General features: G+C 42.7%; 1 protein-coding gene across 1 annotated transcript; it reads right to left on the bottom strand.

The window, feature by feature from the left end:
- Positions 1–4,444: 4,444 nt before the first annotated feature.
- Positions 4,445–9,942, bottom strand: LOC147889986 (ABC transporter C family member 8-like). Its single transcript, XM_087390898.1, has 11 exons — positions 8,472–9,942; positions 8,076–8,396; positions 7,826–7,912; positions 6,868–7,482; positions 6,584–6,748; positions 6,205–6,493; positions 5,894–6,108; positions 5,504–5,809; positions 5,230–5,293; positions 4,908–5,147; positions 4,445–4,708 (listed from the first exon to the last, which is right to left on the bottom strand). Exons 1-11 carry the CDS (start codon positions 9,915–9,917, stop codon positions 4,572–4,574), a joined length of 3,885 nt encoding a protein of 1,294 aa, XP_087247024.1. The 5' UTR covers positions 9,918–9,942; the 3' UTR covers positions 4,445–4,571.
- Between the last annotated feature and the right edge of the window lie 5,315 nt (positions 9,943–15,257).

The raw sequence follows: 15,257 nt of genomic DNA, 5'->3' as shown, positions 1-15,257 counted from the left end.
GGCACAACTCTATGTGGGTAATTGTGGATCGGTTAACCAAGATGGCTCATTTTATTCCTATCAATGAAGATGTTAAAACTCCAAAATTAGCTACGCTATTTGTGGTACATATCTATAGAGTGTATGGGCTACTAGCCGGTATTGTTAGTGATCGGGATAGCAAATTTAACAACCATTTTTGGAGGGTTGTGTTTAAGAGGTTAGAAACTTCGTTGAATATGAGCATCGCGGATCATCCACAGAGTGATGGTGAAACTGAAAGAGTCAATCAAATCATTGAGAATATGCTTCAAGAATATGTAAGTAAACAGAAAACTAATTGGGAACAATATTTGCCCATATTAGAATTTGCATATAATAGTGCCAAACATTCAGCAACTAGTTCTGCTCCATTCATGATGATATATGGATTTCAACCAAGAGCCCCAATGGCAGTGGGACTCAAAAAAGAGAAGGTTCAAGCGGCCAAGGACTTTCTTGAAGATATGAATCAAATGCTTAAGTTAGCTAAAGATAGCATAAGAAGAGCTCAAGATAGAGCACGAAGTTACGCAAACCCCCAGCATAGAAGGCTGGAGTTTGAAGTAAATGAGAAAGTCTACCTCAAGGTACCCAAATCTTCAGAATCTCTGAAGATAGGTAAATGTCTGAAGTTGTCTCCTAGGTATTGTGGACCATTCACAATACTTAAGAGGATTGGAGAACTTGCTTACAAATTAGCCTTAGCTGAGGGATATAGCGTACGTCCAGTTTTTCATGTTAGTAGGCTAAAAAGAAAATTAAGAGATGACGATAATCTTATTAAAAATAAAGTCTTAGTTGAACTCATTGAACCTACAGCTTTACCACACGAACTAGAAAGAATTTTACATAAACAAGAAAAAAGAACACGACATACGATATGGCAAGAATGTCTGATTAAGTGGAAAGATAGATCTAAAGAGAGTTCAACATGGGAAAGGGTAAGCAGTCTCTAGAGGAGGTTTCCCAATTTGTTTTTCCAAGAAAGAAGCCCTCTATGTTTGAATGGATGTAATAAGGAGGAGGAGGAGGAGGAGAAGAAGATTTTTTTTAATGTCAAGCCACAAGGCTAGGGGCCTCACGAGGTCATTAGACGTGAACGCGAACGAAGTAGCCCCAAGTGCGCTTACAGATGTTGAGGGTAGGGAAGCATGTCGAGACTGACAAAGAAATAGCCACACAAGATGCGGGATCTATTTCAAGTCCAAAGTAAGCATCCTACAATCTCATTTCTGATATTTAGGCTCTCCAAAACAAGACATAAAGTAAGCAACAGGAGTAGATAATGAATAAGGAAAATGGTGATTGTGGTAAGCGCAGAGAGGGAGCGCTATTGTGGAGTTTAGCATGCCAACCACCATTAATGGCTATTCAAGCTTTGCCATTTATAGGTGACAATACTCAAGTTTGGATGCATTCTTGGGTTCTCAATTGGGACGAGCACAAGCTGTATACAATGAAGGACAGTGCATACTACAAGTAACTTGACCCATAATGTTTTTGAGAGGTAGTTGTATCTAAACTACAATCACTATGGTAGGGGTGACAATTGGAATCGCAACAGGAGAGGGAGGATGCAAGGGGTGCAAAGGCAATATCATGGAGGATGAACAACAAACCACTCTGCATATGCTTGCAATATTCTACGATCTCTTACATTGAAATCACATAAGAGGGAAGAAGCATGGGTGATCTCTTCAACAACAAATCTCTTGCATTGAAAGAATAGATTGATGAAGCCTTGATGGTAGTGGAAATCTTGCTTGAATGTATGAGTAGTGATTTACACACAATAGTGAGTGTATGGTTCCGCTAAGCAAGTCGCAATGTATAGTCCCACACGTATTTCTTTGCAAAATTCAAGTGTAAGGTGCCACAAGATTTGGAGTTTCACTCACGCTTGGGACTTAGGAATCAATCTGTACCTTCAATCGACAATGATGCTCAAGAGGATGTTTCTTTCCAATTTCGCTTCAAATCAATAGATGATTGCATCAAGTTGTTACCCAACCATGGTTTTTCTTCCCCTCTTCATTGGGAGTAGGCACAAACATGGGATGGAATACAATCAAGATGCTTTCTTTATGTAATTCGCTTAAATGATGGTGCCTTTTGCTATAGTAACATAGTAAACCAAGTTTGTAGAGAAACTATTTGTACGTGGCTTGGTTGTGAGTTGGTTGTGAGGCACAAGATGATGGTTCCATTTCTTACCTGTGGTCTACTTCTACATACTAGATACCAGGTAACGTGGAAATGATAGATCGAGGCGAAATTGTCCTACACGCCAACAATGTGCCTAGAGCGTAAATTCATTTTGACTACCATATTCTTATGAGCATAGCATTTGTCTACCCCACAGATTTGTGGAAGGTGTAAGCACATGCGAGGTAGGTGTATCAGCTTCCTGTCAATCTCAACCCCCTTCAATAGAAATAAAATTGTGAAGCCTCTTGATATTCAACACATGCCTAACCAATGGATTAGCAAGAGATTGGCTACACTTGCCTCCCATATCAAGAAGGCGAAATTGTCCTACACGGCAACAATGTGCTTATGAGCGTAAATCCATTTTGACTACCATATTCTTATGAGTATAGCATTTGTCTTCCCCGCAAATTTGTGGAAGGTGTAAGCACATGCGAGGTAGGTGTATCAGCTTTCTGTCAATCTCAACCCCCTTTAATAAAAATAAAATTGTGAACCCTCTTGATATTTAACATATGTTTAACTAGCGGATCAGCAAGAGATTGGCCACACTTGCCTCCCATTGTATACTTGGTGCCATCCAATGGGTTGGCATGGTGGCCCAACGGTGTGGCTTCCACGTTGTTTGCTTGGACACACTCTTACAAGCTTAATGTTTATGATCCCAACATCACATGCTTAAGGTTGGCCATGTATATTAGAGAGAGAGAGCGTCATCAAACATGCGCATTAATTGAAACAAGAATGGCATAAAAATATGAGGTGATTATCTATACATCACATATTGTGTCCCATAACCAACATTGTGTATGCTATCTTTTCTAAGTGTGATTGTCCTATTGTTTTTAATAAATGAGAAAAACCTTGATGTACTCATGTCTATGAGTTAGTGTGTATGTCTCCTAAGTTTGAGTATCTGTGTGTCTATGTATACATGTCTCCTAAGTTTTGAGTGTTTGTGTATGTATATGTGCGCGCGTGCATGCATGCATGTGTGTCTGTGTGTGTGAGGGTAATAGTCACATGAGATAATTTTTTTACGTATGAGATAGAGAGAGAGAGAGAGAGAGAGAGAGTCTGTAAGAAGGATGTGTGCATGTATGTACTTGCAAGCATACAAGAGGCATAGAAGGGGAAAGGGGAGGGGAGGAATCTCCTATATTTCAGTGTTCGAGTGTGTACATTTGAGGAAGATAGTGAAAGTGAGAGCACACGTGGGTACATGATGGAGAGAGAAATATAAGTGTACTAGGAGGGAGAGAGAGAGAGAGAGAGAGCAAGAGAGAGAGAGTAGGGCAAAGAGAGAGGGGCAATTTTTTGTATCGAATGCTTTGCCCCTCTATCAATATCAATGATCGCTCATCTAACTAAATCACTCAGTAAACGAATCATCCAAGCAATGCCTATGGTTGAGGGGGCCTAAAAACTTAGCCCTGGGTGCATCTGAATTTGGCTATTTTTGGCCCTTGGACACAATTGGCAAATTTTAATCCCAAAATAGTAAATGGATTATTACCACTCTTTTGGGATCACTGGGAAACTACCTCAAGGCACAATTAATACACCAACAGGTGCACAATTTGCCTGGGGTCTCTAGGAATTAATTCCTTGAGCCAGATATACGTATTAGAACTCCTAAAATTCCCATGCCACGAAGGTCCAAGGTATTCACGTGTAAGTTTAATTACATTAGAATTCATGTCCTCGTGAAGGGCCAATTGGCTATATTTAAGCATGACTCTTTCCATGCTCATTTATATAAGAGTGGCCAAGGGTATTGAGATGGCCCACTAGATGGGCTAGGTTGGATCTTGAGCCTAGACTTCTTCCTTCTACATGAAGGACCAAGAGATGTGCGAATGGTTCCTAAGGAATAAGTTCCCGTGGCATGGGACGCTAGAGCTATAGACATGGGCTTTTGGGAGTGTAATCTCTAGCCCACATGCTCAAGGGTGGGTTGGTAATTTGTTTCTTAAAATTAAAGCGCATTTAATATCCAACCTTGTGACCCAACGAACTGGGTCTCTAACCCTTTCTCCCCTCTCTGGCCCCCCCCCCTTCCTCTCCCCCCAAACTAATTAATCAATTTTTCACGCTAGGGGGCCTATTTAGGATGTAATGGCCCTATATAATTTTTGTTGTAATACAAAAGAACATTTTCTGTTTTAGAAACACACTCAAAAACAACTTATAAAACAAGAATATGCTCACATATTTCTATGGCAAAGGCTTGTGTGTCCCCCCACAACACTCGAGGGAGTTTCTCTACAAAGCAAGCTAGGAGGCAAAAACGTGAGAGGTCAACCGGGCCCTTATTTGGGCAAAAGACGGAAAAGATGAGGTTAATGGCCATTGGCGAGGTTAAAGCTAGAAGGGCTACGTCCAGCTTTAGCCCAATATTCAGCAACTAGTTGAGCAAACAAGGAATTGTGCTTACGATCCATGAGCTCGCGTGGGGAAGCATACTCTGCAACCAAACCTACAAACCCAAAAAGAAAAGGCACAGTAAGCAGGCAGGAGAGTAGCATGATAAACTAAACCCTTCACAATAGAGCAGAAAAAGCTTAATATGGAGCACTAGCAAAAGTGCAAGGCCTTGTATGTGTAAGCTTTTGAGTGCAGGCCTTTTATGTGTAAGCTTTTGAGTGCAGCCTTTTCTATGTGAGCAGCTTATTTACCGTCTTTGAGAGCGAGCACTTTGTCACTGTCAATGACTGTGGGTATTCTATGAGCCACCGTCACCACCGTGCATGCAGAGAATTCGTCCCTGATCACCTTCTGTAATAGCGCATCTGTAGACGCATCTATCGACGCTGTCGCCTCGTCCAGCACCAGCACTTGGCTCCTCTTCAGTAGCACTCGCCCCAAACAGAACAGCTGCCTCTGCCCCGCGCTCCAGTTCTCCCCTTGATCCGTCACTGCAAATCATCCCCCACCTGATTTGAGCACAATGAGCTTATAACAATGGACGAAGCATCCACATGTCCTCCACTGTCTTACCAGGCGACTCGATCTGCAGCGGAAGATTACGAATCACATCTCCGAGCTGGCATTTCCTTAATGTCTGTTGCATACGGGTAAATGAGCAGTAATTATGCATAAGCGTGCATCTTTGACAAACTAAGTAGTATTGATCCGTCAAAATAGGCATCAAATCAAAGCTTGAAAGTTGAAATTTCCCCATCGACCTATCGGCCGTTAGACATTAGCTCCCCCGTGAATTAGCACAATCCTTTATAGTATTTTGACCGAAACGATCATCGGCTTTTCTTACCTCCCAGATTTCCAAGTCTGTGTATTGATTCAACGGATCCAAATTCGTCCTCACTGTACCACGGAAAAGAACCGGCTCTTGCGGGATAATGCAGAGCCTGAATCGCAGGTCGTGTAGCCCTATGGTAGAAATGTCAATGCCATCGATGCAAATTCTGCCGCCTGCTGGCTCCACTAGTCTGAAGAGAGCACTGATTAAGGTTGTCTTCCCGCTTCCAGTTCGGCCGACAACCCCAATTTTGTGCCCACCTTCGAATGCACATGATATTCTTTTGAGAACGAGCGGGGAGTGCGGTCTGTATCGAATCTGAGGAAAAATGTTTGCAGACTTTAGGTTGATATGTCGTTGTGAAAGCTTTGTTGCAGACAAAACGGCTATTTCTCGAGTTACCTGCAAGTCCTCTAAGACGATGTTTCCTTTGGAAGGCCAATGAGAGGGAGGCCGACTTGATTCGATTATTGCAGGCGCTTCCTTGGGCAAAGACATGTACTGCTTCAATCGTTCAACAGATATGATGAAGATTGCAAGCATGCATTGGCGGAACGACAGGTAAATCTGACAGTTATTCAGGGCAAGCGCATAGGTGATCGACAATCCAGCAAGACCTGCATCGTAAAATCTCGTGATTCAATTCAAGGCGTGAAAAGATGTTAGATTGCTTTTCAATGTGACTGTGAGGCTCGACTCAAATTGGGACGCACCTGGAGAGATCTGGCTTCTGAAGACAACGAGAAATGCCGCGATCGTAACCACAACAGCGCAACTCGCTTCAATCCGAAGTACCAGCCACTCGAGTGCAGCGTGTTTGTGAAAAAAGATGCTTCCATCTGTGTCTATGAGCAGCAAATTCTTCTTCTTGAACTGATCTACCATATCAAATGCTCGGATCGTTGCGGTGCCGTTTATCGTCTCAGCAGTGTTGTTGAGGATTGGGGCCTTTGTGGTCAGATTTATTCGTGAAAGTTCTCGCGCTGGGGCGGCATAGTAGGCCTGTGTGTACATTCAAATGTGTAAACTACGCAACAACGATCAACTTCAATTTACGGATTTTGTTGTGAACTTCTTGGGGAACATGATCACCTGCATATACTGGACAAGCACAAAAGCTGGAATGATCACGATGAGCACCTCCCATGTTGCAACGGCGATCAGAATCGCCATGCTCGCCATGTCTGAGGCCAAGGCCAAGACAGAGCCCAAACTGAACGGTATGTCAAGATCTAGCATGCTCATGTCGACAGAAGCCTGCAAGCATCCAACAAAACAGACGGAAAATATGTCGAGATCTACGTCGACAGAAGCCTTGAAGCAACGAACAAAACAAATGGAGTGACGTGAAGGTCTTCAAGTGTGGAGAAATGTACCCGATTCAGGATGCGACCCGAAGGAGTAGAATCGAAAAATGACATAGGCGCTTGCATGATGGCGCGAGACAGGCCGCGGAAGTAGGAATCCGAGGCTTTCAGACCAAGATCGACGACCATCCATGACCGAAAGTAGAAAAATGCTACGCTGGCGACGGAAGTTCCAGCATAAACTCCGACAAGAAGCGTGGTAGAGATCGCAGAATTGGAAAGCTGCGTTGCCAACCAGACATTGCTGAAGATATTGATGCAAGAGAAACCAATCTGGCCCAGGATAGCAGCGACTAAGACGAGCTTTCCTTTGGCAACCTGGACGTAATCGACGTAAGGTTTCAAAAATGTGCTGCCGGTTACAGAAATTTCGTCTTGGACGAGCTGATCGTCGGGGGAGAAATCATCCGATCTACTGCTTTTCTTGGCCAGAATTTCATCTTTGCTCATCGGGCGCAGGAGAGGTCCGGCGGAAGGACCTGGCTCTGCGGACGGTAAATCGCCATCGCCCGAGACGGAATGGAGAGCCTCGTTATGCGCTTCCACCAGCCGCTGGAAAACGTCGCGCGAGAGGAGAAGATCGTCGTAAGTGCCGCACTGCCAGATTTCTCCTTCCTGCATGACCTGCGCAGCAACAACGGAAGACGAAAATTAGTCCGACAGAACCGTCGTGACAAAAATGCCGGATCTTATCCATCGTAATTCGAATGCCACATGTGTATCCGCATAATTTACATAGATATTCGTCGTAAATGCATCATCAAGTGCCAACGAACGAAACTATGGCAGAAGAATCAGCATTCCGGCACGAAATTTTGGACAGAGAAGATTCAGCAGAAGAATCATCCGTTTTGCGAAGGCGCTGCACGACATTCAATTGCAAGCAGACAAATTGATAGATAACATGGTACCAACGCCGGATTACAAACGGAGACTCGAGACGATTTCATATCTTCGACAGACATACCAGGATGGAATCAACCGCAGGCAAAAACTCCACTTGATGCGTCACCAGCACAACGGTCTTGTCTCGTAGCGCTCCCATTACACAACCCTGTACAAAATTCCGAATTAACGTCTGCCGTAGTTCACAAAAATCTGTGACTAACTGAGTCTGCTTTCCGACCTTCATGACAGACACGCATCCCGTATTCAAGCAAAGCCTTCCGACGCCATGACAGACCTTCACGCATGCGAAGATTAAAAGCGAGATTTACTTCGAAGAGCGCAGCAGCTGTTTCAGCGTCGACCGCACTGAACGGATCGTCCAACAAATAAATGTCCGAATCGCTGTAGACCGCCCTTGCTAGCTGAATCCTCTGTTTCTGGCCGCCGCTCATATTTATACCTCTCTCCCCTATTTCTGTGAGATCGCCATGGCTAAAGTTCTTCATATCTTTTTCCAGCGCACAAGCACGTACAGCTTTCTTGTATCGAGCTTCATCGTAATCTGATCCAAACAGGATGTTATCCCGCACACTACCGGTTTGAATCCAGGCAGTCTGAGCTACGTAGGCTATGCGGCCTGACAACTCTACCTAGAAGATTGAACATACGACGAGTAAGATTACGCGTTCGAAGTCAAAACAGTACAACTACACGAAAGTTCTCACCGTTCCTGATAGTTTCGGTATTTCGCCGAGAAGTGAATACAGCAGAGTAGATTTCCCAGACCCAATCGTCCCGCAAACAGCCACCTTCTGTCCTCGTTTGACAACCAGGTTTATATTTCTCAATGTAGGAATTGAATCCTCGGGATTCCAGCTCAACACAGCGCCATCGACTCTGATCGCATAATCGGAGATGGTAGACACATCTCTCTTAACATCACTCTCCGATAGTTCATGCTCCGCTAGAAAACGATTCAAGCGCTCAAAAGAGACGCGGGCTTGGATAAACGCAGACAGAACGTCGGGGACGGATCTGATAGGATCTTGGATGATGCGAAAAGTGGCTAACACGGTAAAGACCACTGTGTATGTGAGCTCGATTTCGAGAAAAATGCAGGTTACAAGCACAACCGAAGTGACAATGGTTGGCATGGACCAGTAAAGCACGGTGGCATAATTCCTTCTCGATTGAGTTCCAGCAAGCCACTTCCATTCTGAATCTCTCATCCGCTGGATGATCGCTTCGAACTTCTCTTCCCAAGCTTGTAGCTTGATCACTTTCATTCCATTTAGGATCTCGCTGGTTGCCCTCAATCTTTCGTCCTGGGCTATCATAAACTGGCCCTGGCATTTCTGCATTTCCAAGATCAATGGCGTGTTGATAACGATGAAGAAGATAACGAGAACCAATCCAGGAATGGCTGCCAGACCGACAACGACGAAGAGGATCGCAAGTGCCCCGACTATGACGAAGGGGATCACCCAGGCCCAATGCAGCTGCCATACGAGCTCCGTCAGACGATACGCATCTACAGAGATGTAATTCACGATCTCTCCCGTCGCATGCCTTCTCCGACCAACATTGGACAGACGAAGGGCCTTTTCGTAAACAACAGCCGTGACGGCCGATTGAACTTTCATGCCCAAGCGACGGAGTCCGAAGAACCAATGGCGCTGAGACAAGTTCTCGGTGAGCTTAATGACGCAGATTCCCACGACGAGAGCGATGCCCTCGGAAGGGAAGAGGACATTGCCGGAGGCGTAATCGACGAAGAAGTAGAGGAAGACGGGTCCCAAGACGAGGCCAGCGGCTTTGAGGAAGGCGAGGAGGCCAGTGGAGAGGACGTCGAGCCAAAAGCAAGCGAGCAAGGCACGGAGGAGGGAGGGGGAAGAGGGGGATTTCTGGGAGCGGAGGGAGGAGGAGAGAAGAGAAACGAGGTGTTGGGAGTGGTCGGAGGGGGGGATAGGGGGGACATCGCGAAGGTGGAGAGTTGTGGAGTTGCCCAAGCGGAGGAGGAAGAAGATCCAGTGGAAGGAGAAGAGGCTGAGGAAGTTGGCTTTGGAGAAAGGGGTGGAGGGGAGGGGAGGAGGAGGCTGTGGCTGTGGCTGTGGCTGTTGCTGTTGTTGCTGCTTGTGCTGCTTGTGCAAGAGAGGTTCCGTGGACGCCATGGAAGAAAGGAATGTTTGCGAAGACGATGACGACGACGAAGAAGAGTTAAATGTTTACATACGCCCCCTCGAGGCTTCATTCAAAGCGCCTTCTCCATTTGCCTTCATTGGCAACAACGCCTTCCACGACCCTCCCCTACGTGGCCTCTCCCCCCTCTTCACCTCTTCCCTCCTATCACCTCCACAGAACCCCTGAAATCAAACCCCTTGGAGCAGGTCCCCGTGGAGCACAGATTCTCCCCGGCTTGAGCGACGGCTTCCCTATATCTCCTGCTAGGAGGAGCACAAAAGAATTATGACCTGGAAAGATAGTAAATCCCTATCCAGAAGCAAGCTAGCTATTGAACTACTTCTTCTTCCTCCATGACTACCATTAGCTACCCTCAATTCAACTCATCTCAGGACCCACAATTCAAAAGTCTACTCCTTCACCTATGAGTACCCATCATCTATTTGGGAAAGAAACTACTCATTAGCTGATAGCTCTATCCTCCCAAGATATTATGAACCCATCCCCTACCTCCGTGTCTTTCTTTCTAGAGCAATTTTGTCTCGCCCTACAAGGGTCTACAATTTGTCTAGCCCTACAAGGGTGTATCTTATCTTCATGAAGATTATCATTTCTCATGAAGATTATCATTTCTCAATCCATTTATATTGTTAATACGTTTGGTTTACTATTTTCTTTTCTTTTTTTTATTCTAATTTCTTAATATGTAGAGTCATCCTATGCATACCACACTCATCACTCCATATCATATATCTATATCAAGAGCACCTTATTATCTTACTCTAACAAAGCTTAGAGGCTCTCTCTCTCTCTCTCTCTCTCTCTCTCTCTCTCTCTCTCTCTCTCCCTCCTCTCTCTCTCTCTCTCTCTCATCACATGCTCATGCATGCACGCACAAATACACACACATTTATAAGGTCACTTATCACACTATAATATAAGTTAGTAAACTTGTAAGTTGATTGATTATAGTTCAAATCACTAGATTTTGGAATGTGAGCCATTGATCTAAAGGACATCCCAATGGCAATAAATGGCCTCAAGTGCCACCTCGAGTACATGTCATTGAAATTAAAACATGGCCTTCAATGGTTCGTTAAGCTCAAGCTTCAAAATATGTTGCTTCAACACATTGCATAGCAAAAAGGATATCCAAAGAAGATTAATGATCCATTAAAAAGTATTTGATTTGATGATCAAATCATGTACTTGGTTTTATAAAAAAGAAAATCAAATATTAATGGTTGTGAATGCAACTAACATGAAAGCATGGACTCGACATCATAAACTCATGCTTGAGGTGAGTTTATGATGTTCTAAAGCAAGTAGCACGTGTGTGAATAGACGGTGGGAGCTGAGAGAGAGAAAGAGAGAGAGAGAGAGAGAGAGAGAGAGTCTTTGCATATTTGCATGGTACTAAAGTCATGAGAGTTTGTGCTCCTTGCAAATTTTAATGATTTTGGGAGATGGGAGAAAGAGTGCCTCGAAATTTAAAAAGCTTTTTGAAAATAACTTTAGAAGTAGGAGATCTGAGAAACATTCACACTTCATGTTGCACATGCGTTAGTAGAAATTTGTTGTTCAACAAGAGTAGTACCATATGGTATCTAGCTATGTAACTTTTCTTATTGAGATTTTATTTCAACAGGGTAGTACCATCAGATGTCTCTAGTCACCTAATTTTGATAGGACCGATAAATGGAAAATATTTTTAAATGGTAAGGTGAATGGAAAGCATTTAAAATTTGGAAAAGGTAAATAGAAAACATTTATAAACACAAAAAGTAAATGGAAAGCATCTAAAATAAACGAAAATATGTCATCTCTCACCACATGCAAGAATTTAATTGAATATAGAATCCATGAAATGGACCCACATATTAGGAGGCTCTCCTTTCCATATTCCCAATCTCAAATGTGCTCGAGTTTCAAAAAGTCCTACCCCCCATAAGTTTTTAGTGAAGACAAGAGTCATCCATGCATAGCATGATAAATCAGAATCTCTATTGGTGGGCTTCTAGAAAAAACAAGGAAAAAGTGATCATGTGAGGAAGAACAATAAAGCGTTCCTCTCAACTTCAAAAAAAGACTTCAAATTAGTGTGGTTAAACCACTCAAACACCTTGCTATATGAGTTTCGTTCAAGAGGTAGTACTAAATCACTTACACATAGGCCTTTCTTCATATGAAACGCTACTTTCTCTTATAGAGATTACCATTTCATTCATTTTAGACTTTTTCTTCATTTTTTGATAGAGCCCAAAAATTCTTCCTAAATGAAATTTTAATTTTAGGATATTATCATTTTGCAAAGCAATCAAGCAAAAACTAGGCTATGAAAGAAAACACGTATGCAGCGTTTAAGAAGAGGAGCAACTATTGCAAGAATAATTGTTTTATGTCTTAAATTAGGATCTCAAAAGTAAAAATTATTAAAAGTAGTAGTATGATCAAGCCAAGTTACTCCTATTCATATAAAATTTCCAACACATCTTGTAGTGGTTAAGATTCGGAAGGGCTTGCTTCAAAAAATCTAACACATTTTGCACACCAAAAAATCAACAGCATTATTAAGATCATGCTATAAATTTCATTTGCTAATAATACTTCAATTGTATAAAAAGCAATGCTAATAAAAGGCCTAAATTCACATAAAGAAGGACTCTTGAAGCCTCTTTCATTTTCCAAATATATCATATGTCTACAAGACACAGTGTCTCGATGCAAATTACATTTACAAGAGCATGAAAGAAACTTGGTAAGTATTACATTAGAATTGATAAGAAGATATCACATCACCCTTCCTTGAATTAAACACACTATTCAACATTTTTGGACCTTCTTGCTTCGTTCGTACTTTTTTCTAGAATGGTCACCACCACTCACTATCCACTTGGTAAACTCTGAAATTGGGTGAATTTGCAGTACTACATGGGTTAGTTCCACACAAATATGGCCTAATAAAGCTACAAATTCACCAAGGTTGTAAGTGGCGACCTTCACTCAATAGTGATCTACAGAGTAAACTCCAAACTTTGGAGAAAGACTAACTCATTCTCTCTCCTATTAAGTGCTGATTGAACTCAGAGAATAATGCACTCACAAACACAAGTGGAAGCTGCGAGGTGAGTGAGAAAATATAAAGGGGGAAGGCCTCTAAAGAGAGAAAAGAATAACTATATAAATGTCTGCACAAAGGGCTAAATAAATTTGTAAATAATTGAAAGCATAAGTACTATATGAGGACTATATGGAAGGAAAACCTTAACCACAAAGGAATGGAAAAATAAGAAAGGGAGGGAACTAAACCCTCCTTGTCGAACTATGAACTGAGGGGAGAAGAGGGCTGCTCTGATGTAGACCGAGCTACTACCACTATTCAAAATGAATCAACCTATAGGAAACCATGCAAGCATCGTGGGCTAAGAGTAGATCTAGTGTTGTCTTGCCCAGTCTAATCCATTGTTGTTGATCTAAAGTTGCAGATTACTACCTTGCTCCAGCCTTAGAAGTGGATGAGAAATGATTCTAAGGGGGAGTACCTTTTATAGCCCCACTAGGGCCTTTAACCAACCTAGTCCCTTGCTATAACCAACCTATCCTGACCTCGGGAGTTGGGTCTGTTGCTATCCACCAATTGACATAGGGCACATGTGTGATTGCTTAGTGCACTACTAATGCAGCTCCTAGTGTTTCCTGCCTAACTCCCATTAGGTTGCTTATTGCACATCCTTAGCTAGCATGGCCATGGGGTAAAGCCCATGACATCCCCTTTTACTAAAACTATAGTGAGGATAGGTTAAGAGACTCCTTACATGTTGAAAGGAGCTAGGGATAATCTGTAAAAAAGTCCTTGTCAACCCATGGTCCTTCTAGGGAGCCCCTGTGCTTGAGCTTAACTACATACAAGCATTAGCAGTTGCCTATACCCTTCTTGAACCAATGAAGCATTATCTTCTTAGGCTTGACCACCTCTACCTCATTAAAAATCTTGAGCTACTCCACATCCAGAACCACTGTGAGTGCCAAACCCACATATGGCTTGAGCCAAGACACATGACAAACTAGATTCATGGTTCAAGTCATATGTAAATGTAACTTCATGGAGACATCATTGATAAATCTAATGATGGATCATGGGAAAGGGCCCAAATCTTTTATGTAAGAGATTTAGGGTAATTCTTTCCAATCTACTTAAGTTGCTTCTTCATGATCCAAAGATAAACCCACTGCCCTTCTCTATAGCCCACATCATGCCATGTTTGTTGTCTTGCATCTAGGAGGCCTCCTGTGCGTAGGCGATGTAGTCTTTCATGTACTGCATGATCTGCTCATGTGACTCTATGATACGATCATCCTCATACAACTTCTCAAATGTCCTGGCAAGAAGGGACTTGAACTTTTTGCTAAAGGTTGCTTCGTAGGGAGTCCTACCTACGTTGTGGAATGCATGTCATTCAGGATCTCCTGAACCAATGGTAGATACTACTCCCATTGGGATTGTGCATCTACAAATAACATTTGAGCACATTTGGAGGCCATTGGTTGTAGGTCTCTATTTGGCCATCAGACGAAGGGTGGAAGCTATTGGAAAAGTTGAGCTTTGTACTAAGATTGTTGAAAAGGGCTCTCCAAAACTAGCTATTGAATTTGGAATCCCTATTCGACACAATGTTACACGGCATACCACAAATCAGACTCCACCATTTGAAGAAAAGTTGATCTATATCATGTGCATCAATGGTACCCCTGCATGGAATAAGCATCACATATTTGTTGAACCTTCCCACAATGGTCAAACACATCATATTCCTGGAACTAATGGCCGGTGGAAGGACTATGATGAAATCCATGCTAATCTATTTGGACAGCTGATCCAAAATTTCAGGAGGCCGAAGAAGACTTGGCAACTTCCCATGGGATATCTTCACCTGCTAGAATATCTTGTAATGAGACACATACTTGCGGACATAGCTATGTAAACAAGGCTAGAAAAACCTACGCTCAATCTTCTCAAGATGCTTGCAATCGCTCAATGTCTACCAACTGTGGAATTGTACATATCATGCATGAGCACTATTGCATATAAAGTGAGCAATCTTGCACACAAACGAGAACCAAACTTAAATATTATTTTCTAAAAAGCAAAATTTTGATACTTTTTAAATCATAATTAAAAAATACTATTGCACGGTATCACTATGGGAAAAAAAGTCTGCAAATTTAAGAGTACTTTTCTTGGCATTTTTTAAATGTGTCAAAATTTACATAATTTTAAAAAAATGCAATTCATAGTCCCTATGGTTTGCTAACTTCATTAGAGGAATTGA

Source organism: Dipteris shenzhenensis, chromosome 19 (genome assembly GCF_047967505.1).
Source record: "Dipteris shenzhenensis isolate YYH24624 ecotype China chromosome 19, Dip_SZ_1.0, whole genome shotgun sequence".
In the NCBI taxonomy this organism is placed as follows: domain Eukaryota; kingdom Viridiplantae; phylum Streptophyta; class Polypodiopsida; order Gleicheniales; family Dipteridaceae; genus Dipteris; species Dipteris shenzhenensis.
This window is presented reverse-complemented; position numbering and strand designations above follow the sequence as displayed.

Excerpts from the sequence above, each read along its gene's own strand:
- LOC147889986 (XM_087390898.1), bottom strand. The coding sequence starts at position 9,917 with ATGGCGTCCACGGAACCTCTCTTGCACAAGCAGCACAAGCAGCAACAA. Across the intron at positions 6,109-6,204 it reads CAGAAGCCAGATCTCTCCAG|GTCTTGCTGGATTGTCGATC; the intron begins GTGCGTCCCAAT and ends TTTACGATGCAG. Across the intron at positions 4,709-4,907 it reads AGTGCTCGCTCTCAAAGACG|GTTTGGTTGCAGAGTATGCT; the intron begins GTAAATAAGCTG and ends TTGGGTTTGTAG.